The 21,636-nt window shown below is 30.6% G+C and overlaps 4 protein-coding genes across 7 annotated transcripts in view; 1 reads left to right on the forward strand and 3 right to left on the reverse strand.

Annotated features, from left to right (window-relative positions):
* Nucleotides 1–1,014: 1,014 nt before the first annotated feature.
* LOC145975531 (inactive phospholipid phosphatase 7-like) lies at nucleotides 1,015–4,828 on the reverse strand. 4 transcript variants are annotated; one of them, XM_083106079.1, is made up of 6 exons: nucleotides 4,357–4,828; nucleotides 2,600–2,776; nucleotides 2,185–2,238; nucleotides 2,017–2,109; nucleotides 1,806–1,905; nucleotides 1,015–1,704 (listed from the first exon to the last, which is right to left on the reverse strand). In XM_083106079.1, exons 2-6 carry the CDS (start codon nucleotides 2,717–2,719, stop codon nucleotides 1,286–1,288), a joined length of 786 nt encoding a protein of 261 aa, XP_082962205.1. In that variant the 5' UTR covers nucleotides 2,720–2,776; nucleotides 4,357–4,828; the 3' UTR covers nucleotides 1,015–1,285. The 4 variants fall into 4 exon arrangements, with proteins under 4 accessions (XP_082962205.1, XP_082962204.1, XP_082962207.1 ...); XM_083106078.1 differs by lacking the exon at nucleotides 4,357–4,828 and adding an exon at nucleotides 2,852–4,320; XM_083106081.1 differs by lacking the exons at nucleotides 2,185–2,238; nucleotides 4,357–4,828 and adding an exon at nucleotides 2,852–4,332 and having other exon boundaries at nucleotides 2,017–2,064.
* Nucleotides 4,829–7,010: 2,182 nt separating this feature from the next.
* On the reverse strand, nucleotides 7,011–9,997 carry LOC145976393 (uncharacterized). The gene is made up of 6 exons (XM_083107449.1): nucleotides 9,653–9,997; nucleotides 8,616–8,712; nucleotides 8,372–8,542; nucleotides 7,899–8,100; nucleotides 7,635–7,807; nucleotides 7,011–7,553 (listed from the first exon to the last, which is right to left on the reverse strand). The coding sequence occupies exons 1-6, from the start codon at nucleotides 9,995–9,997 to the stop codon at nucleotides 7,519–7,521; spliced, it is 1,023 nt and encodes a 340-aa protein (XP_082963575.1). The 3' UTR covers nucleotides 7,011–7,518.
* A 5,006-nt stretch (nucleotides 9,998–15,003) lies between these two features.
* On the forward strand, nucleotides 15,004–18,953 carry Nprl2 (Nitrogen permease regulator-like 2). The gene is made up of 9 exons (XM_083106174.1): nucleotides 15,004–15,221; nucleotides 15,467–15,590; nucleotides 15,677–15,768; nucleotides 15,878–16,034; nucleotides 16,131–16,248; nucleotides 16,317–16,551; nucleotides 16,627–16,757; nucleotides 16,842–17,011; nucleotides 17,080–18,953. The coding sequence occupies exons 2-9, from the start codon at nucleotides 15,483–15,485 to the stop codon at nucleotides 17,254–17,256; spliced, it is 1,188 nt and encodes a 395-aa protein (XP_082962300.1). The 5' UTR covers nucleotides 15,004–15,221; nucleotides 15,467–15,482; the 3' UTR covers nucleotides 17,257–18,953.
* The window catches only part of LOC145975582 (cilia- and flagella-associated protein 45), a 5,535-nt gene continuing 1,413 nt past the window's right edge, over nucleotides 17,515–21,636 (reverse strand). Inside the window, exons 2-6 of the mRNA XM_083106173.1 lie at nucleotides 20,854–21,258; nucleotides 20,371–20,756; nucleotides 20,064–20,196; nucleotides 18,509–18,802; nucleotides 17,515–17,901 (exon numbers count right to left, since the gene is read on the reverse strand). Of these exons, the coding sequence (XP_082962299.1) occupies nucleotides 17,707–17,901; nucleotides 18,509–18,802; nucleotides 20,064–20,196; nucleotides 20,371–20,756; nucleotides 20,854–21,258 (1,413 nt within the window). The 3' untranslated portion in view covers nucleotides 17,515–17,706. The remainder of the gene's footprint in view (nucleotides 17,902–18,508; nucleotides 18,803–20,063; nucleotides 20,197–20,370; nucleotides 20,757–20,853; nucleotides 21,259–21,636) is intronic.

The raw sequence follows: 21,636 nt of genomic DNA on the forward strand, positions 1-21,636 counted from the left end.
GATAGATGTGTACACATTTCTCTTAACATAAATAATTTTTACTAATTATTTTTCCTAGTATTGGTAAATATTATTTTTTGTTACTTTATCTTATATCTCACTAATAATTATAGTCAGTGGAAGTAAAATTTCACTGTAAAATCAGTAATCGCGCTAGTTCGTTCGTTTACCGCTACGGTGCGCTATTTTTCTCGTACTTGAGTTTTAGTCATGAGAATTATATAAAGCTTGCAAAAGGCGACAGATAAAATTAAAAGTATTACTTCGATCTAATTTCTGATACAGTTTCAATAGAGGAACTTCAGATATTAAATCGATTTTATAAGTCGGACAAGTAAATGTCCGGCCAATAAACGAAAATGATCCGTTCATTATCTATTTGTTACTCCATATAACGTACATATGACATCCATGAAAGCTCGACAAAATATCTATAATTACTCCATATAACGTACATATGACATCCATGAACGCTTCATTCAATATCTATAATTACTCCATATAACGTACATATGACATCTATGAATACGTCTAATGGATGTCGAATGGAGGTATGAAATGCGGAACTGTGGATGTCTAGTAGATGTTTACGGGACGTTTCATGGACATCTAATGGAGGTTTCGAATCTCCATGATAGACGTCTAGTGGACATCCATTAGAGGTTTTTGTTCCGTGTGGGTAAGGACTACAGTTAAAGAAACGAAGCAATATCAATGATTTGATATGTCTAAACTATTCATTGAGCTATCACTATTAGTATTGTGACAAATTGTTACTCTTGCATGAATGTATAATGTAATGTAATTATTGAGATATGCAGATACGATAAGTTTGTGAGAAATATTAAATATTTATATCTGTCGTTCAAATTACACAAAAATTTTATATAATCTATAGAGATCTAATATGATATGACATACTCTTATAAGAGACATTTAGAATGATACATAAAAAAATAACATACATGAAAAATAAGGGTACATGTGTCTTGTTTTCAAATAAAGAAAAAAAAATAAATAGACAAGGAGAAAGAAATACTCGTTTATATATAAAATACCTTATCTACATTACAAAAAATATTCATATAAAATTTTTTTTCAAACTAGTGTTTATCACAAACTTTCATTCATATCATATACATTAAAATAGATATATATGTATACTTGTGTCCTACAAAATTATTTTGATAAAATATCTAATTAATCACTCATACACAATCACATAATTATATATAAATAATATAAAACAAATGACAAATATTCCTTAGTATAAGAAATAATGTTATTAAACATCATACTCAGCTCCAGATGTCTTTTCATCAGTAATCCACCAAACTAAATGGGTGCAAGTCTCTTGTTCCAAATATATATATTCTACTAGCATACCTTGCAAAATACCAAGAGCTATGCCTGCCAAAATATCGCCTATATAATTTATTCTCATCAGAAGCTTGGACATGCATACGGAAAAGGACCACGCTAACAATGGAGGCACAAATATTAAAGGTACAGGCCATAGATTGAGAAAAAAATATGTGATAAATGCCACATGTGCCGCATTTTCAGATGGAAAAAACTCTTTATTGGGAAACAGATTGTCATTAGCATTAGGTCTTCTTCTTCTTGATGCATTAGGTCTTCTTCTTCTTGATGCTGTTTTCAAATTTTTCAATTCATCGATTATAATAATGTTTAACATTAAATCTGAAATATGCATACAATGGAACATTGGAAATTCACATTAGAAATACACACATGGAATTTTACATTTTAATATAATTTTTAAATATTGATTTTAAATTTACCTATTAAAAGATTGACTTGCATCTGATATAAATTTGAATTGTTAACAATCCAGAGTAACACAAGATTAGTTATTAGCCATACTTTGCCACGAGATGATATCTAACATGAAATAATGAATAAACAAATCAAAATATATATATAATGGTGTTTTATTTTACTTTATTAAATAAAGGACTATTTTAACTATTTAAAGGAATATATTAATCTTACCTCTAAGACCATGTAATGTATTTTTAATTGTCTCAAGATTGAAAATTGCTGTGCCAAATTCACAAAAATGTTAGTTAAATAGGCATCAACCACCTAAAATAAAAAAGCATCTTTAATGTTGATGAGATTTTTCTTTTCTCCTCCTTAAAATAAAAGAAAGGTACAAACCAAAAGTAAAGGCAACAGAACCAGAAACGCTGAACGTATTGCGTAGAAAAAATTCTTAAAATATATTACATAATTATTGGAGCATATTGCTCATACAAAATAAAGATCGCAAACAATATGAAAGAAATTCTGTCGACAGACGTTTCGACCTTATTCCAGGTCCTTTTCAATATCAAAACCATACATACATATGACTGATTTATATTAAAAAATAATACTTGAAATTATAGTCATCACACAAAAGTCAAAGTAATAAGAAAAGAGAAAGAAATTCATCATATTTCACTCCATTTTATAACACAGTTTTGAAATTGAAAGAGATGCATAAAAAACACAAAAGTCAAATGAAATTACAGAATCAATAATGTAATAATAAAAAACGAGCAACGGCTCGACGCAAAAATAGGAAGCTCACCTTGCCAATGTCCTTCACTGTAAAACGGTTGTAAACCACGCAATCACATACTCTCAAGAATTTATTGCATATAACACAAAGCAGAAATAATATGCCTCCAAGACAAAGTAAATCGTACATGGTATGCAAACACTCGCTAATACAGGAGAGAAAGGGCACTTGCAGGAGATCAAATATCTGAAATTATAAAGAACAAGCAGAGCGACCACATCTTACGCCGAAAATACATGCTCACGCAAATAATATAATTACAATAAAAAGTAGGAAGAATCATAGCAGAAATATGACTTTCATACTCTCACTCAATAAAAAAAAAGTAGTAGCACATAAAGTTAAAGTTGCACAATACAAAGAAAAGACACAATTAAATTACGCAGCAAACGATACTGGCAATGTGCGTGGCAACGTAATGAGAGCCGACGACATGGCAGGGAAGGAGAGAGGGGAGAAAGAGGGAGGACTGATAGGAAGCATGCGAACCACATTCGGGAATGCGGTAAGCGCGGGAATCACCGGAAGAAGTACCGGCGAGCAAATGGCGTGTGGGACACGAGGGCGGGAAACTTTGAATGATATATAACTCCAATCACTGGCATTTATTGAGTACCAAAAGATATGCTTTATCTAATTTCTCCGTGTCACTTTGAAAGTTGAGACCAAATTTTTGTTGTGTGATATGTAACATTTCAGAAATGATTCTCTTTTTGTAGGAGGGTTCCTTGTCTAAAATTTTAGCTTCACTCCAATTAAAGTCATGACCCTGTAATCTGTGAATGGAGATGACATTAAGCTCTTCATTTCTTTGATTAATATTTTTTTCGTGTTCATTAATACGGGTTTTTAGCTGTCGTTTCGTTTGGCCTACATATGAGGCTTCACATTTACTGCAGCTTAACTTGTAGACAATATTGGATTGTTGCATCTTTGTAAAAGAATCCTTGTGTAATTTAACCACTGTATTCAATTTATTCTTTACTGTGAATGCCAGAGTTTTATCTAAGTCTTTTGCTAAAGTGAAAAATTTTTCGGAAAAGTTTTTTATGTATGGTATAGTGAAAAACGAAGGACACGGAGAGATGGTAGCTTGAGAAGAAATCTCTGGAATATTACTATTTGAGATTAAATATTTTATTCCATTATGAATCGTTCCAAAAATGAAGTCTATTGGATAACTGTTATGGAGGAGAATGTTGATCACACTAACTAAATTTTCTTCATGGTAGCGAGGATGTGAAAGTTTAAATATTTTATCTACTAATCCTATGATTACTCCCCTTTTGTGAGTTAATGGATGGCCCGAATAGAAATTCAAAAATCTACCTGAAAATGTAGGTTTTCTAAACCAATTAAACTTTAGGTATTCACCATTGACAATAAATAATTGTGATATCCAAAAAATTCAAGGAATTTATTTCTGGGACTTCTATTGTGAACTGCAATCTTGTGTGGAAGGAGTTGAACATATTTAGAATATCAGGAATGAGACAGGAAGGGGCTGCTATGGCAATATCATCGACGTATCTAACATATAATGGAATATGAAAAGGTAAACGAAAAAGTGTTGTTTCTTCAAGTTTTTCCATGATCAAGTCTGCCAGGATAGGTGAGAGGGGGGAACCCATCGGAGTGCCAAATATCTGTTTATAAACCTTGCCATTAAACTTAAAATAGGTGGAATTCATAATTAGCCTTAATCCTATTATAAACTCGGAATAGGGAATTTTAATTTTATTCTTTAGTACAATGCTGGGATTTACTTGCAACTTTCGGCCAGATTTCTTAGTTTACGCCAGTGAACTCTATACTATACTGGAATGTGCACTGTCTTTGTTAGCGCTCGGGACATCGAAAGAAAAGGACAGGTTGCTTTGGAACGATTTCTGTCTCCGTCTAGTAAATTTTGATTGGTCGATCATTTTATATGATCTTCGTTACAAACATGATCTTTGTTAGCTTCGTTACTTCATACATGTACGCGCATGTATACCTCTTTCAACACTGATCATCACTCAACTCACACATATGCACTGAACGTAGTCAATGTTTTCAGCTCGAAGAGTACGACGATAGAAAAGGACACGTATTGTTCCACTTTTCCCTCTCGCTCGTCCCGTTTTCTCCTACGGCAGTGCACATTCCAGTATAGTATAGAGTTCACTGGTTTACGCCTATTGTTCCCCTCTTATCGCTTGCGCCGCTCGTAACTAAGGAGCGCTCAGGAACGTGCGCGTCACAAATGTAAAGGTGGAAGCACATAAAATTGCAGGAGCACATAACCATAAGCATAAGAAAATTGATTGGTTCATTTTCTTATGCATATATTTGTGGACCAATCAATTTCCTTATGCTTATGGTTATGCGCCTATGCAGTTTTATGTGCTTTTACCTTAAGGCTGCATCCCGATGGAGAAAGAAATAGCGGAACGGAATAGTAACGGAAAGGAAACTAGGTTGAAGGCTAACCAATCAATGATTCCGTTCAATTTCATTCCGCTTTTTTGTAGCCGGGTTCCCCATGACAAACATTTTACGGAACGGAACGGAAACGGAATAGAAGACATAACCTATCCGTGAAATGTTAACGCAGCATATATTAATAATATATTATTTATTATATTATTTTACAATTATTTCATACGACATGGCAAGTATTCATTATATTTCATCTACCAACAAAGTGTTAGGCCCTATGTATGCAATAGAGAAAATATTAAGCATAAATATTAAATATTAGAAATAGGAATTATTTTTAAATAATAAAATCAAAAAGACTCTGTGATATAGGATCTGATATCTGATTTCTATTCCTAATATTTAATATTTATGATTAATATTTTCTCTATTGTGCGAAGAGCCTTACGTATTTATAACAATATATATTTTAATTTTTAGGAACAATATAAGTGTGGATATTGCAAATGGATATTAAAACCTGAACAACTTGCACAGCATTCTTGCTTCGCAAATAATCTAGACTCACTAAATGTTATGAAAATGTTCTTATTAATTGAAATAAGAGAATGGAAATGTAGCCCACAATTAAATTGGAATAAATACATTCGAAGAAAAAAATTAATTAAAGCCATTTTAATATACAAACATTTAAAAGAAAAGAAAGAAAAAACAATATACGAAGAATTTGGGTTCGATCAATTTTTAATGAACAAAAAAGATATCAACAAGGCGATAGTAATAATTTGATCAAAGAAATGGCAAATACTGCTCCTGACAAATATTTTGAATATTTACGTATGAATACTGATTCATTCACTGAATTATTACGGTTAATTGAGCCAAGTATTACAAAACAAAATGTTGTCAGATCTCCAATACCAGCACATACACGATTAGAAATATGTTTACGATATTTGGCAACAGGCGACAGTATGCACTCAATTTCATTTGCATTTCGAATTGGACTAAATACAGTGTCTAAAATTGTGTCTGAAACATGTCATGCTATTTGGAATAATTTAAAAGATAAAGTTTTTCCTGAAAATTCAGAAAATGTATGGCTACAAAAAGCAAATGAGTTTGAAAAATTGTGGAATTTTCCAAACTGCATTGGTGCCATTGACGGAAAACACGTTGTACTTCAGGTATATAAAATTTGTACATTAATATTTATTTTGTTATATTAATAGTTGGTATATTAATAGTTTAACTTCATTTTTGCATTTTTCAAATTTTAGGCTCCCCCTCATAGTGGATCAACGTATTATAATTACAAAAATGCTCATAGCATTGTACTTATGGCACTCGCTGATGCCAATTATTGTTTTACTATCGTAGATATTGGTGCTGAAGGCAAACGAAGCGATGGAGGAATATTCCATGACAGCGAACTGAAGCATCAATTACAAAATAATTACTTTAAGTTACTAAAACCAAGATTATTTTCAGAAAACAGTGTACCATTACCCTATGTTATAGTCGGAGACGAAGCTTTTGCTTTAACTTCGTATATGTTGCGTCCATATTCTCGATCGTGTAATTTAGATATTAAGAAAAAAGTATTTAATTATAGATTAAGTCGTGCACGGAGAGTTGTAGAATGCGCTTTTGGCATTTTAGTAGCAAAATGGAGAATCTTTCAAAGGCCTATTGCAACAAATGTTAATAATGCAATTTTAATTGTTCAAGCAACTGTCTGTTTGCATAACTTTTTAATGAAAAGAGATTTAAATTTTCCTATAGAATATAGATCATATTCTGTACAAGATATAAATTGTTGTCAAGCATTATGCAGTTTCGAAAGTCCTGTACAAGAAATCAATACATTTCGTGGAAGTACTGTTAGAGATCTATTTGCGCAATACTTTTATACATCTGGAGCTATAACACAACAATGGACAAAAGCTTATACAAATGATTTTTAAATAAATTTTTATTTTAAAATAAATATTTGTTCTTGAATACTTCATAAATATCTATATACGTATAAAGTCTTTTAATATAAAACAGTCTTATATCATCTTATAATTATCTCAGACTTTTTTACTTATCGCTATATCACATTATATCTTAATTAATAAGCAATACTATCAATATTTTTAATCTCAAGGTAAGTTCTTTTTAAATCTTTTACAAACTTAAACACTTTTAAATACTTTCATAAACTTTTAAATACTTTTAATTTTTCAAACAAAAAACTTTTATGTACTTATTTAGTAAATTAACAAAAATAATGAAAAATAACTATAAAAGAAAAAAGAATTAAAATTTTTACGAGAATCCTCATATGCTCTTCTTTTTAAACTTCTCCCGACTCTTCAATTTCGTAAAGTTTTGTTAAAATTTCTATTTCTAATTTTAATCTTTGTCTATATGAAAGTCTACGTAGACCTTCAGCTAAACGTAGTACAAATCCATCAATCGGGCTTGGTTCATTGTTTTTGTTTAAAGCTTCTATAAGAGCCTCAATACTTATCAAAATGTGTAGATTTCTTCTTTCCTGTTAACAAAGCAATACATGAATTAGTTAATACTTCAATGTTTATATTTAATATTTCTAAATATAATAAAGAAATTTTACTTTTTGATGTTACTAATATTGGAGTAGAATCTGAAGATGGAGAAACTGATCTACACTCCAAAGTATTATCGTTCAAATTTGATTCCACATTATCGAAATCATTGATAGTTGATATAGACGCTTGGCTTGATGTAGATGCTTGAGAATCTGCTAATCTTAAAGAAGTTATAGTTCTGAAAAAAATATTAAGAAATTATTATAACATCAGTGTTAAATAATTATCGTAATTAACATTATTAATTCAGTAATCATTATTCTACTTACTGTCGATGTTCTAAGGTATCATTTAAGAACGTCATTAAATTATAATGACGAAAGGATGGCATAATTGTTTCAGATTTGGGTATACCAGCAGCGCCACTTCTTTGTTCAAGAGCTTGTCGTTTTTTATATAAATTTCTGGCCTTTCTATAACAATCCTTTAGATAATTCCACCTTTTCTCAGCTTCGCTCGGTGTATATGAGCCTACGACATATAATTTGTAGCACTGTAATAATGTGCTAAATAAAACGCAAAGACACACACACACAAAGACAGATAAACATGTCCCTTAGGTTGGTATTCATAATCCGGTCTTACATTTAAGATCATCTTAAGCTCTCATTCCACCAATCAATAGCTGCATTGTAGCTATTTGATTGGTTGAATAAGTTCTTAAGATGATCTTAAATGTAAGACCGGACTATGAATACCGGCCTTAATGTAGCTTAATGTGATTAATGTGATTAAAATTTACCTTTTAAATCCACACTAACTTCATTCCACAAGTCATCCTTTTGTTTTCTTCCTCTTTGTTTCAATGGTAAGCGAAAATCATATAACGCAGGTTTATTTTTTACAGCTGTGATGAGATCCTCATCCAGCTTATCTTTATCGCATATATTATCTTCGGTAGTCCCATCCTTTTCTGCAATAATTATTTATTAGTAAAATAATCTATACAATTTATTAAGACAATATATTAGAGAAATTTATATTACCTCTTATGAAAACGGTTTTTTCATTATCAACTACTAGTGAGTCTAGATTATTTGCAAAGCAAGAATGCTGTGCAAGTTGTTCAGATTTTAATATCCACTAGCAATATCCACACTTATATTGTTCCTAAAAATTAAAATATATATTGTTATAAATACGTAAGGCTCTTCGCACAATAGAGAAAATATTAATCATAAATATTAAATATTAGGAATAGAAATCAGATATCAGATCCTATATCACAGAGTCTTTTTGATTTTATTATTTAAAAATAATTCCTATTTCTAATATTTAATATTTATGCTTAATATTTTCTCTATTGCATACATAGGGCCTAACACTTTGTTGGTAGATGAAATATAATGAATACTTGCCATGTCGTATGAAATAATTGTAAAATAATATAATAAATAATATATTATTAATATATGCGTTAACATTTCACGGATAGGTTATGTCTTCTATTCCGTTTCCGTTCCGTTCCGTAAAATGTTTGTCATGGGGAACCCGGCTACAAAAAAGCGGAATGAAATTGAACGGAATCATTCTGATTGATTAGCCTTCAACCTAGTTTCCTTTCCGTTACTATTCCGTTCCGCCATTTCTTTCTCCATCGGGATGCAGCCTAATGTGGCAATCTATCTATCTAAGTTCTCTTTATTGTAATTAAGTTTCAAAACACAAATATTTTAAATTGTTACAAAACATATATGTAATTAATAATAGAATAATTATTTTTGTTATTAATAAACAATAAAGAGAACTTTGATAGATTGCCACATTACATTTGTGACGCGCACGTTCCTAAGCGCTCCTTAATTACGAGCGTCCGGTGACGCGGTCGCTAAGGCGCGAGCGGTAAGAGGGGAACAGTAGGCGTAAGCTAAGAAATCTGGCCGAAAGTTGCAAATAAATCCCAGCACTGCTTTAGTAAATGCCATTTCTTTGCAATACATCCAACAACTAAATCCAGCGGAACGTTAGTAAAAAGAGATACGACATCAAGAGAGAATAATTTAGTCTGATCATCTATGTGTACATTGCCTAGCTTCTCGACTAACTCGTAATTATTAGCAATATAACTAGCTGGTCTTGGAAGGTTTTTATATAAAATGTTATGTAGATACGTTGCAAAGGCATGTAAAGGACTATCAATACATGAAATAATAATTTTTAGTGGGCAATTAGGTTTATGGATCTTTGGAAGCCCGTAAGCTCTGGGAAGCATGCCATCGTTCAATGACAGTGATCTCGAAGTAATTTCCGATATGTAATTTTTCTTTTTCCATCTCGATAACAGGCTCATGAGATCTCGAGTAATCCTCTTCACTGGATCCTTATTAACCACTTCATATGTCTGTGAATCAGAGAGCATATTTTGCATCTTAGAAAGATAGGTTTCTTTGTCCAAAATGACCGTAGAATTGCTCTTATCTGCTCACGTGATTATTATATCTGGATTATCCTTGAAAAATTTAACTGTAGGTTTGTACCATCTTAAAATTTGACTTTCAGTAGGAGTGATTTGGGGAGGTGAGTTAAGTAATTTTGATAATTCATGAACCGAAAAAATTCTTATGTCATTTGCTGTGTTTGGATGTAATTTTGACAAATTGTTCTCTAATTGTTTAATGAAGTTAAAATCGTGTTTCTTGAACTGTTTTGTAGGAAGACTGAATTTTTCTCCAAGTTGCAAAAGATACCCGACAAAAACAGTACGTGAAATCCACGTTATTACTACGTAGATTAATATCGTTGAATCCACGTGGATATTCGAGTGGATAATCCGCTCAAAAACGGTACTAGAATCTACGTGGAATCTAAGTGAAAATTTCATGAACTTTCGAGACATATTACTTTTTTAATTTTTGATAAGTGAATATCTTGGACATTTATAAAAGTATATAAATACACTCGGCCATAAGAATAATTTTATTTTTATTTATATTTTATTTTTAATATACGCAATAAATAGGCTATCTCCCACTTATCCATTTAATTTCAAATAATCTGTTCCATATTCTGAATCCCAACAAGCGATCCAGATTATTAAACAAATTATTTTAAATTAAATCAGTTTATTAAATTAAACTGACTAAAGGACCGTCTACAATGAAAATAATATCGGTGGAGTGGACGGTGGAGTAAGGCGTAAGACTAGGAATAATGCGAAATGGAAAAGAACCATTCGCTTACGCCTTACTCCACCGTCCACTCCACCAATATTACTTCCATCGTAGATGGTCCTTAAAAGAAAAAATAAACTTCGGACCGTATTAGTATCAGTTCTTTACATACACTTTATGACGAAAAGTTGAATACGAGTTAGCTAATTATATGCAGCGCCGCATAGCGGCAAAGCGAGGAAGCATATTCTATATACATATGTACTATTACATATTTAGAAACATACAGATATAATTTTTTTTTTAGCAAACTTTTTTATCTTTCTAAAAGATTTCAGAAATATTGCAAATACAATATTATATAAAATATAAATATTATAATATAAATATTATAAATATTATAAAAAGCATGATGCAGGTATATTCCTGAAATATTTCAGATACAAAATTACAATTGAAAAATTTTAATAAAATATTTTTTAACATTACAATATTACCGAGTCGTTGAATGATTAATCATAATTTCAATAGAAATATCCACATGAAATCTACATTGATATTTCGAGAATAAAGTACCTCGATGTAATAATGAAAAAAGAAAATTATATCCACGTAGATAATTCGTGGATAAATCTGCATCCACGTAAGCCACGTAAAATACGTGGATTCGACGAGGATGTGACGTAACTGTTTTTGTCGGGTACTGAATTTCTGTAGGGATGTCTACAGAAGATAAGTTAATGATCCACTTTTTCTTGATCGTTTTTAATTGTTTATCTGGAAACACATTGTTAAAAATATTCAGATCTATGTTAACATGAAAATCATTATAGTTGGAAGCATGAGGAATAAGCGAGAGAGAGAACAACGGAGACGGAGTTGTTGATGGCTTAGACAAACCCTTATGATTGTTCATTGATCTGAGGGAGTACCTTTGTTTATCAGAACTTAAACGTGGAGATGCAGCACAAAAATATTCAATGGACAGTGGCTGTTTGATGGATCTTTGGTTGGTTGTTGAAAGCCAATTAATTTTATTAATTCTTTTGTGTTTGAGCTTGTTACCGAAGTGGTACAAGAAAATCCTCTGTTTGTAAAAGAAATTATTTAAAATATCCCATACAGCACAAAAGCTTCCAGTTAGATTGCAGGAACGTTGCAACATTTCAAATTGCAATATAATCTTGCAGAGATGTTTCAGAGACATGCAATTGTAATATTTCATCGAAATGTCCCAGCAATATTGCAGGAACATAATCTTTCTGTGAGTCTGCGTGAACTGTAGTAGAGGTATGCAATTGTATAATGAACGTATCAATGTGAAATTGTTGTATCGTAGAAATCTCAGATATCTGTGCGCATCAGCTATTTCCAACTTTAAAATTTTCATCGCTGTTAATCGTTGAATTTTATCAAACGTAAGAATAGATTTATTATTAATAAAGGAGATATTGAGCCTGTTCTGTAATTGTAAATGTGGAGGAAGAATGTTTAATTTTATACACTGGTTTAAAAAAGTAATTTTTGATTTTGTGTTAACAATGTTCACTTGTGTGCGAGACCAGATTTTTAGTTTAAGTTTAGCATCGTAGCCAAAAAGATATTGTATGAATTGAAAAAAACCCAATCTGTAGTGACGCATATTATTCCGGCGTAAAAATTAACAAAATAATAGATTAGTATCAAGAGCCCACACAGAAGAAAAAATCTAATGGATATCTACTGGATATCTACATATCCATTTAATGTCCATATCCACTATGGATAACCAATAGATATCAAAAGTCTAAAATGTTTATATCTCCTGAATAACCAATAATGATATCCATTGAATATCCATATAAAATCCCTATATCCATATCTACTGAAAATCTATCAAAGGAGCATTTTATATGGATATCCACTGGACATCCATATAAAATCCACATATCCATATCTACTGAAAATTTACCAAAGATATTCATTGAACATCCATATATTGTCCACATATCCATGTCCACTGAACATCTACCAAGGATATCCATTAGACATCCATATAATGTCTACATATCCATGTCCACTGAAAATCTATCAAGGATATCCATTGGACATCCATATAAAATCCACATATCCATATCTATTGAAAATCTACCAAAGATATCCAATAGATATTCATATACTTCCACGAGCTTCACGCCTCGCCGCTAGGTGGCGAAAAGGAAAACGCCTAACCCGAAAGTGGGATCCATCTAAGACAGTATATAAGGCCGCAGCACAGGTCCCACGAGTCACAGCTTATCGGTCAAAGAGCGCAGACTATTACCCTGGCGAAAATAAGAAACTTTATAAAGCGTTAACAACCGTTGAGTGAGGGTTTTCTGAGAGTTTATATGTTTTTCAAACTTTGTAAGAGCACTTACATAACGCTGTTGGGTTTTGAATGCTTATCAAACGCTGCAGTGTTGCAATTTTTGTTCTACAAACTCTTTATATAATGTTACATGAAAGTTTTGCAATGCTGAGGTAACATTTTTCAGAGTACGTTCAGTAAACGTTGATACATCTTCGTGTACAGAGTTTACTCAGACTTTTCAAACGTTTACGTTTACGCTATAACGTACAAACGTCTTTTAAACGCTGCAGTGTTGCAATTTTTGTTCTACAAACTCTTTACTAATCGTTTTTAAACTCTCGACGAACTTCCACAAACGTTCATGTAAACGCCAAACAAACGTCTCATTTTTGCCAGGGTATAGCCGCATGTCCTCTAGCTTTTGCGAGGAGCTCCAGAGCTCCATATAATTAACCGCAGACGGTTAATTTTTTTTTAAATTCCGTTATATATGGTATCTATATACAGAACATTAAATCAATATCCATTCAAAAATAAATATCAATATATACATAATAAATGTATCTATATATAATAAATATCCACTGAATATTGTATAGATATTTACAGGATATTGGTTTATATATCTTGTAGATATTTATGGAACATTGAATAAATATCCATGCAGAAATCTGATGAATATCCAGTATACATGCAATGGATATCTACAGAAATATCCACTAAATATTGTATGAATATCTAGTGGATATTTATGTAGATATCCTATGGATATTTATGAGATCTCGAATGGCGGACATCTGGATATCTAAAGCACGTCTAATAAATGTTTCCTATATATTCGTGGATATCCCTAATGCCCATTGAGAATATAATCTAATAGAATCTAATAGAATCTAATAGATATTATTTTCTGTGTGGGTAATCTTGGTTGACCTGTCGGAAATTCCATAATTTTTAAACCAAATACATAATTGATTATCAGAAGTGATGAGAGAATCGTCCAAACGTTTTTAGTCATAGCGGATATCATCACGATTGCAAACTATACTATTTTACTATCGATCGAATACAATACAATTATATTCGTAATTGCTGCACTTATGCATATTACAATTATCGATCTGTTAAATATTTTATATGTCGCGAGCTATCGAAAAAAATTTTATGATGAATACGTTGTCCCAAGCAGCATGTATATATGCTACTGTAAAACCGGGGGAAGACAAAAAGTTTAAGCCACGGTATAGAGGCCCTTATAGAGTGTCTAAAATTCTAAATAAAAATAGATATGTGATACAGGATATACTGGGGTTTAACATTACAAATAAGGGCCTGAGCAGAATGGCTGCCTTAAGATTTTAAGACTATGTTTTATGCCTTAGGTCTTTGTCTTAGGTAACGCACAATACTGTGTGTTATGTCTCGAGTCTTATGTATACGCGAACGTTTATTTCTTACAAACGTTCGCGTATACATAAGACTCGGGACATAACACACAGTATTGTGCGTTACTTAAGACAAAGACCTAAGGCATAAAACATAGTCTTAAAATTATAAGGCAGCCATTCTGCTCAAGCCCTAAACCGTATAATTCAATTTTGTCTCCGGACAGGTTAAAGCCTTGGGTTAAGCCCATAGGTCATGTTGAATAGAATAAGTTCGTGTTTTGTTTCTATTATTCAAACATATTATGTTTTCATTTTGTGTACATGACCTTACGTCATGTACACAGACATGTCTTTACGTTACGATTTCTTCTGTGCGTTGACTGAAGTTTAATTTTACGTACGGAGTTAAATTTACGATCTATACTTAACGTAACGTAATGCGATACGGATTTTAAGTCTTACGCCTTAAGTCTCCTTAAAATCTCATTGTAGACGACGCTTAAGGCCATGGCACACAAAAAAACGTAAGCAGTAAAACGTAGTCAGGAAGCAAATTGACCAATCATGATTGAGCAGTAAGCAGCCATATTAAAACGTAAGAAAACATAAGAATTCCGATTGATCGATTTCCTTACTGACTACGTTTTACTGCTTACGTATTTTTGTGTGCCAGGGCCCTTAAAGTAAGGCAGAGAAAAACGTACATGCAACTTACGTATACGTTTATCTCTGTCTTACTTTACGTCCGCGACTACGACAGATGTAAGCGCTTACATCTGGTTCTCTGCCATCAGCCTAATGCGGCGTCTACAATGAGATTTTAAGGAGACTTAAGGCGTAATATTTAAGAAATTGACCAATCACAGTCAAGTATTAAGAGAATACTCGACTGTGATTGGTCAATTTCTTAAATATTACGCCTTAAGTCTCCTTAAAATCTCATTGTAGACGCCGCTTTACGATAAACAATCAAGAAGCAAAAAAATAAAAAAGTAATAATTTAATAGAACAATTAAGAAAATAATGGCATCTACCTCGAAGAATATCGACGAGAAAAGACAAGAGGGTCCAATCAGATGCATATTCTTTGCCGAATTTCATCACATAGCGGGCCCTAAAATTACATATCAGGTGAAGAGAGCGTGTGTTATAAATAAATGATTAATGTTCTCCCTTTGTATTTAAAGTTGACATATGAATTATATTATTTCTTGTAGGTACCTGATAATTTTATATCCAAGGATATCTTTGACAATGTCAGTGTTTATATCATACCCAAAGCACAATTGCAAAGAAGCACTATTACAATGTAAGTTTAAGAAATTAAAGTTGTAAAATTAATTCTAAAAAAAAATTGTGTGTATATATATATATATATCAATTTTTTAATAATATTTAAAAATTTTTCTTTTTTATAGCACATTAAAGGACTACAAAATTTTAGGATTTCCTGTAAAGATTGATGATAAAAAATATGCAAGAAATGCATTTTACTTCAATTTGTGTTTTGTCTGTGATGCAAATGCTCGTACTGTACACTATGAACCAGTAGTTAAGAAAATGTCAGATTTCTTGGTAATAATTTTTTTTATAAAAAATTCTATGCTTTTAATATACTCAGAAAATATAGAAAGAATAACTTATTATGTATCATAAATTTTATATGATTAGATGGCTTTGGAGATAGAAAATTGCTTCTTATCTGCCTCTGATGACAAAACCAGGTTAGCAGAGATGCTCGCACAAGTCATGCAGGATTTAAATCTGCACAAAATGTGTACATTAACTGGTAAAATTTACACATTACTTCAATAGAAAATTTTGCTATGATATTTTATATATGTAATGTTTTAATAGAAGGAACAATGACATCTCATCTGAAAGTAGTGAGATTAGCACCCGAGCCAAAGCCAGTTCTCGATCATCAAGTACCGATATTCTTGGAGAGTAGAGAGGCATTTCAGAGCGATCAATGGGATCTGACAACACAGCAAGTGTTGCCTTATATTGATGGCTTTAATCATGTGGCGCGTATAGCAGCTGCAGCTGATGTAGAAAATAATTTAGTTAAAAGCTGTGTACAAAATCTTATGTAAGAAATATTTAAAAAATGCAATTTTAATTGTTGCAAATAATTATTCTGAAAGACATGTTCGAATCTTTGCAGATATTATGGAGTTGTGACTCTGATTCCAATATTTCAATATAGTAATGTTTATGCTATAACTCCAAAATTGAAGCAATTAGGAGACGATATAAAATTACAGGAGAGATGTATAGCATATGCTTCTAAATCACGTGAGCAATGTTTTATTATGTTATTACAATGATATTTTTGTAGTAAATTTGTAATAAAATTTATAAATTGTTTTTTATATCTAGCTAGGCAACCTGCATATTTTAGAGATATATACCGTATGTATTCAAGTATGACTTATGGTGTTACCATGAAGGACTTGTGCCAGCGTCTTAATCCACAAAACTTAAGAATAAACGAGAGAAGATTGGTACAATTTGGTCTAATAGAGGGACTTATTAGAAGAGTATATAATGTGAGTAGCTTATGCATGTATACCAAGTATAGTAATACATGAATATGACATTGCATCTTGTTTTATAGTATCCTGTACTTCTTCCTGATGCAGCTAGCAGTGAAGAAGCAAAAAACAATCCAATCTATAAGTATTTCACAGGCACGTATAGTCTTGATGAAATATGCTGTAGTACAGGCCAGTCAAATGCACAAATCGAAGATATCATTGAACGCGATCCGAACGTACTAATAATACGGAAGTGATGTTATAAAACTAACAAAACCTAAAAATAAAAAAATAGACAAAGTCTACAAATGTATTCTCGATGCCAAAGAAATTGAAATTTTCTTTTTATTTACTACTTTATGACTTAAAACATGTACATTTGATATTTGATAAGTTGAAGAGGATTTATTTCCTCATTACTTCCAAAAAATGAATTTTTCTATTAAACATCAGAGGACTAAAAAAAATATGTCAATCATTTTGAGATCAATTATGTATAAAAAATTTCACATTAATCATGATAAAGATTTTTTTATTTTAATGTAATCTATATTTTTTCTTGTGTAATCATGTACATAGTTTTGTGTAGGCACCCATACACACACACACATATCAAATACATGGTGATATGCTGTGTATTTACTTTCTTGAAAAATGGGTAAAAGTAATATTTACTTCTAAAAGTCTGATGGAATAATTCATAATTTCTAAATATTTTCGATCATTCGTTTTACTTCATTAATGTAAATATCTGGTACTTTGTTCTCTTTCATTTCTTGGCACTTTCGTTCCATTACATCTTGCAATTTCTTTTTATGCATCGCAGTTTCTGCACGGATTGTTAGACCTTCTATAAACATCTTTTGTCGCTCAGCGATACGTTTTCGTTCCTTCTCATTTACCTATTCAACAAGATAACAAATCAATAATACATATTTGTTATATAGGATGGCTTATCTTATATTGATATTTGAAAATCAAGACTGCTATCGAAAAATGTTTTGTTCAAAATTTTAGTGATTTCGAAGAAAACTAAGTTTATGCCATTGATTTGACCCTGCATGAAAGTCCTAATGTTATTTCAAGGTCATATTTATTTTTATAAATAGAATCGCTCTAATTTGTTTATATAAATTGATTTCTCGCAATATTCAGCATAAAAAGTTATAAGAATAGGACATCGAAAACTGAATATAGTTTACGAGATTTTGTATCTTAATTTGACATACTTTTACATTATTATTTACATCAATATTAATTATTATAATTTTTTATATAATTAATATGATATATAATTAATAAGTATAATATGATATAAATTATGAAATATTTCGTGAAATATTCACTTTCTGAATATCTTATCTTCAATACTTTTATGTACAAAATAATGAGAGAAGTCAATTGTAAAAAAAAAACACGATTTTAAGAAAAATATGAATTTACAATTACAGCAGTCTCATATTTTTTCTTAAATTTTTTTGTAAATACATAAAAATAATTATTATGAACCTGCTTTAATATTTCATTGCGATGGATTAAAATTTGTTGTTGTTTCTGCTCGAGTTCTTTCTTTTCTCTACAAAAAGCTGCTCGTTGCACACCTACGATTTTCTCGAATTCCCGCCTATCACGTTCAATCTCAATAGTTCGCATTACTCGCTTATTATTTATTTGTTCTTCCCTCTCTCTCTGAAGAATTCTTTGAACTTCTAATCTTTTCAACGCTTCTTCCTTCTCCTTTTGTCTCCATTCCCGTTCTACTTCTTCCTGAATTCGAGCTGCATTGATTTCATCAATTTGTGCCTGGAAATTTATCACCATGATTTGCCTAGTCGGTTATTATGTATAACTTATATTTTTTAATAAGTATCATGTATGTGTATTTTAAAATATTAATTAAGCAAAATCATATAATATACAAATAAAATAATAACAAAGAAATGTTTAAAAAAAATTTAACATTTTATTAACAATAAACATTAATCTTTTAGCATAACGTATAATACTTAATTTTGTTAAGTAGAAATAATTAAAGTGAAGTGAAAAAAATATGGAACGAAGTTTCGAAAAGAAAGAAAGCACATATAGTACATAGCAGCGAGGTCTGACGTGGCGCTCACTGACCCTTGATAACAAGTAAATATAAGAATGTATGAAGGTAATTATAAAAGAGCGATATGCAATGCAATGATGATGCATTGCAGAAATTACTAAGAAAAATTCATGATTTTTCACTATGTGCGCTTTATATATAGAGTTCTTTATATATACACAAGCATCTAATAGAATTTTAGATATTACTCATATCGTCAAGAATATCGCAAGTAGAAATGTAAATAGAAAAAAAATATAAAATGCTTTTTTCAAGAATTTATTTTTTTTCAAATATTTAATATATTTATATTTTGATTATTGCGAATTAATTTTCCATAATTTTTTATTTTTTAGATAATATATAGATTTAAACTACTATTATTTTAAATTGCATTTCAATTGACTATACAGTTATGTATATTTTGTAATTATTATTATATTTTTAATTAAATATCTTCAAAAACATCAAAATTGAATTTAAAAATTTATTATCTTTAATCTAGATATAAAAACTGTTTTTAAAAAACAGTTCTTAAAAATGTGTCTTAGTCATTATTGTAATATAATTAAAAAAACGAATGTTCTTATATTTTAAATTAACTTTTTTCTTAAATAATTTTAATAATTCATAGATATTTTTACGATGAAAATGCAAATTAAATTAATTTAAAAAATATGATATAATTCGGATAATTTTCAATTAGTAGACATATAACAAAATTTATTATTATCTATTTAACTTATTCGAAAATTATTCGAAAATTATTCGATTTTTAATGTAACATACCGCAAAAATCTCACTAATTTATTTAAATTACTTTCAAAAGAAGAAAAAATATAAAACTTTGTTTTTTATTATATTAACAAAAAGTAATATTAAAAGAAATGAAAAAAGTTTTTATTTAAAAAAGAGAAAAAACTATTTTTTATCTTTAAAAATTGTCAAATTTTCAAATCGGATATTCCATACCTGAAGTTCATGTGCTTGCATTGTTTGTATCGCCACTCTGGCTTTTTCTTGTTCTTTTTTTAATTTTTCCAATCTTTGTTCTTTTGCGTTTTCAGCTTCTCGTTTCTCTTTCAGTCGATGATAATTTTGTATCCTAAAAAAAAAACTTATTTTTTCATAATGAAAAGGTAATGAATTAAGAGAAGAATATTCTTAAAACATTCCAAAAAAATATATAATTAATTTTAAAACTTAAATTTTAAAGTGTATTTCTCTTAATTTTAAGATTAATATTAATTAATTAATTTTAAAATTAATAAAAATAGACCTTAGATCTATAATTTTATTTTCTTCTTGTTCCATGACCTTAAAATATTTCAATTGTTTGTTTCCCTCCGCAAGTTCTTGTCGTACTTTAATGTTCTCGGCCTCTTTGTTACGCAGCTTCTCGATCTCCTCTTGTTGCAACGCGATATTATTTAAAGTGATAAGTCGGCTTTCCTCCTGCTTCCTCTCAAACTCGAGAATTCGTTGCTCCTCGTTTTCTAGAATTTGTTCCTTCAGAAACTTTGCGAATTGTAGCCTTTTGGCTGTTTCCTCCTGCTCTTTCCGCAATTCTTCCTTGATCGCCCATCTCCTCTCATTTTCCATCATATTGTTCAGCCGTTTCTCTTCCTCGCGAAGCTCTCGTTCTATCAATTTTTTTTCTGCAATCTACAAACGGATAGCTAAATGTATGAAAATTTTAAATATTATAGAGAAATATTTATCGTTATATTTTCAAAATTAATCGTAGTATGAACGAATTTACTTGGGCCTCACGAATAGCACGGCACTTGGTTTCCAGGATAAGTCGATTGCATTTTTGTATTTCCTCCTCTTGCTCCATACGCATGTTGTGTGCACGTTCGAGGACGTGCATCGTTCGTCTTCTCGCTTCCTCCTCGACTTCCCTCGTTCTCGGATCTTTTTCACGACTTTTCTTCATATCTATCCTGCGAATCATTTCTTTGCGCTCAATGCTTTTCTTCGTCAATTTCTCCTTCTCTTTCTCTGCAGCTTCCGCGATTGCTAATCTTTCTTCCTTTGTAATCATGCGACTGCGTTCCTTCAGGTCCTTATACTCCTTCTTTGTCATGATCTTTGGATAGACCGTAGGCACCTTCGAAGGAATCAGATACTTTCTCGTACCGCTTTTATCCCTTATTTTTCTAACCTGCCAGATTCAATCAAATTGTTTAATAGCGCATATAGCAATGATAAACAAAAATGTAAAAAACACTACATAAATGCTTTTTTTCATAAAATATGATTTTTTTTGTGACAAAAATAATACATCTTTTTTTTTCAATTTTTTTTCAAATATGTATTTAATATCTCTAAATTTTGACTTTACAAATTAATTTTTTATTTTATTTTTGATTTTATAATAATTTAGATTTGAATTCTTATTATTTTAAATAGATCGTATTTAAAATAGATTGCATTTAAATTGACCATATTTTATTTTTAATTAGATAAATTTTTCAAAAAATTGTTCAACAAATCAAAACTGAATTTGAACAAATTGTACTTATTATAAGTATAGAAATAT

Source organism: Camponotus vicinus, unplaced genomic scaffold, assembly GCF_025532165.1.
Source record: "Camponotus vicinus isolate PSW18456_S1 unplaced genomic scaffold, iyCamVici1.0 SCAF_8, whole genome shotgun sequence".
Taxonomy (NCBI): Eukaryota; Metazoa; Arthropoda; class Insecta; order Hymenoptera; family Formicidae; genus Camponotus; species Camponotus vicinus.

What these genes read in the sequence shown, in the direction of transcription:
- LOC145975531 (XM_083106079.1), bottom strand. Translation starts at nt 2,719, where the DNA reads ATGTACGATTTACTTTGTCTTGGAGGCATATTATTTCTGCTTTGTGTT. An exon ending in CAGTGAAGGACATTGGCAAG is followed by an intron (nt 2,239 to 2,599) that starts GTGAGCTTCCTA and finishes ATATATTTTAAG; the next exon opens with AATTTTTTCTACGCAATACG. An exon ending in GCAAGTCAATCTTTTAATAG is followed by an intron (nt 1,705 to 1,805) that starts GTAAATTTAAAA and finishes TGCATATTTCAG; the next exon opens with ATTTAATGTTAAACATTATT.
- LOC145976393 (XM_083107449.1), bottom strand. Translation starts at nt 9,997, where the DNA reads ATGCAAAATATGCTCTCTGATTCACAGACATATGAAGTGGTTAATAAG. An exon ending in AGTTAGTGTGGATTTAAAAG is followed by an intron (nt 8,101 to 8,371) that starts GTAAATTTTAAT and finishes TATATGTCGTAG; the next exon opens with GCTCATATACACCGAGCGAA. An exon ending in AATATTAGTAACATCAAAAA is followed by an intron (nt 7,554 to 7,634) that starts GTAAAATTTCTT and finishes CTTTGTTAACAG; the next exon opens with GAAAGAAGAAATCTACACAT.
- Nprl2 (XM_083106174.1), top strand. Translation starts at nt 15,483, where the DNA reads ATGGCATCTACCTCGAAGAATATCGACGAGAAAAGACAAGAGGGTCCA. An exon ending in AGAAAATGTCAGATTTCTTG is followed by an intron (nt 16,035 to 16,130) that starts GTAATAATTTTT and finishes TTATATGATTAG; the next exon opens with ATGGCTTTGGAGATAGAAAA. An exon ending in AGCTGTGTACAAAATCTTAT is followed by an intron (nt 16,552 to 16,626) that starts GTAAGAAATATT and finishes GAATCTTTGCAG; the next exon opens with ATATTATGGAGTTGTGACTC.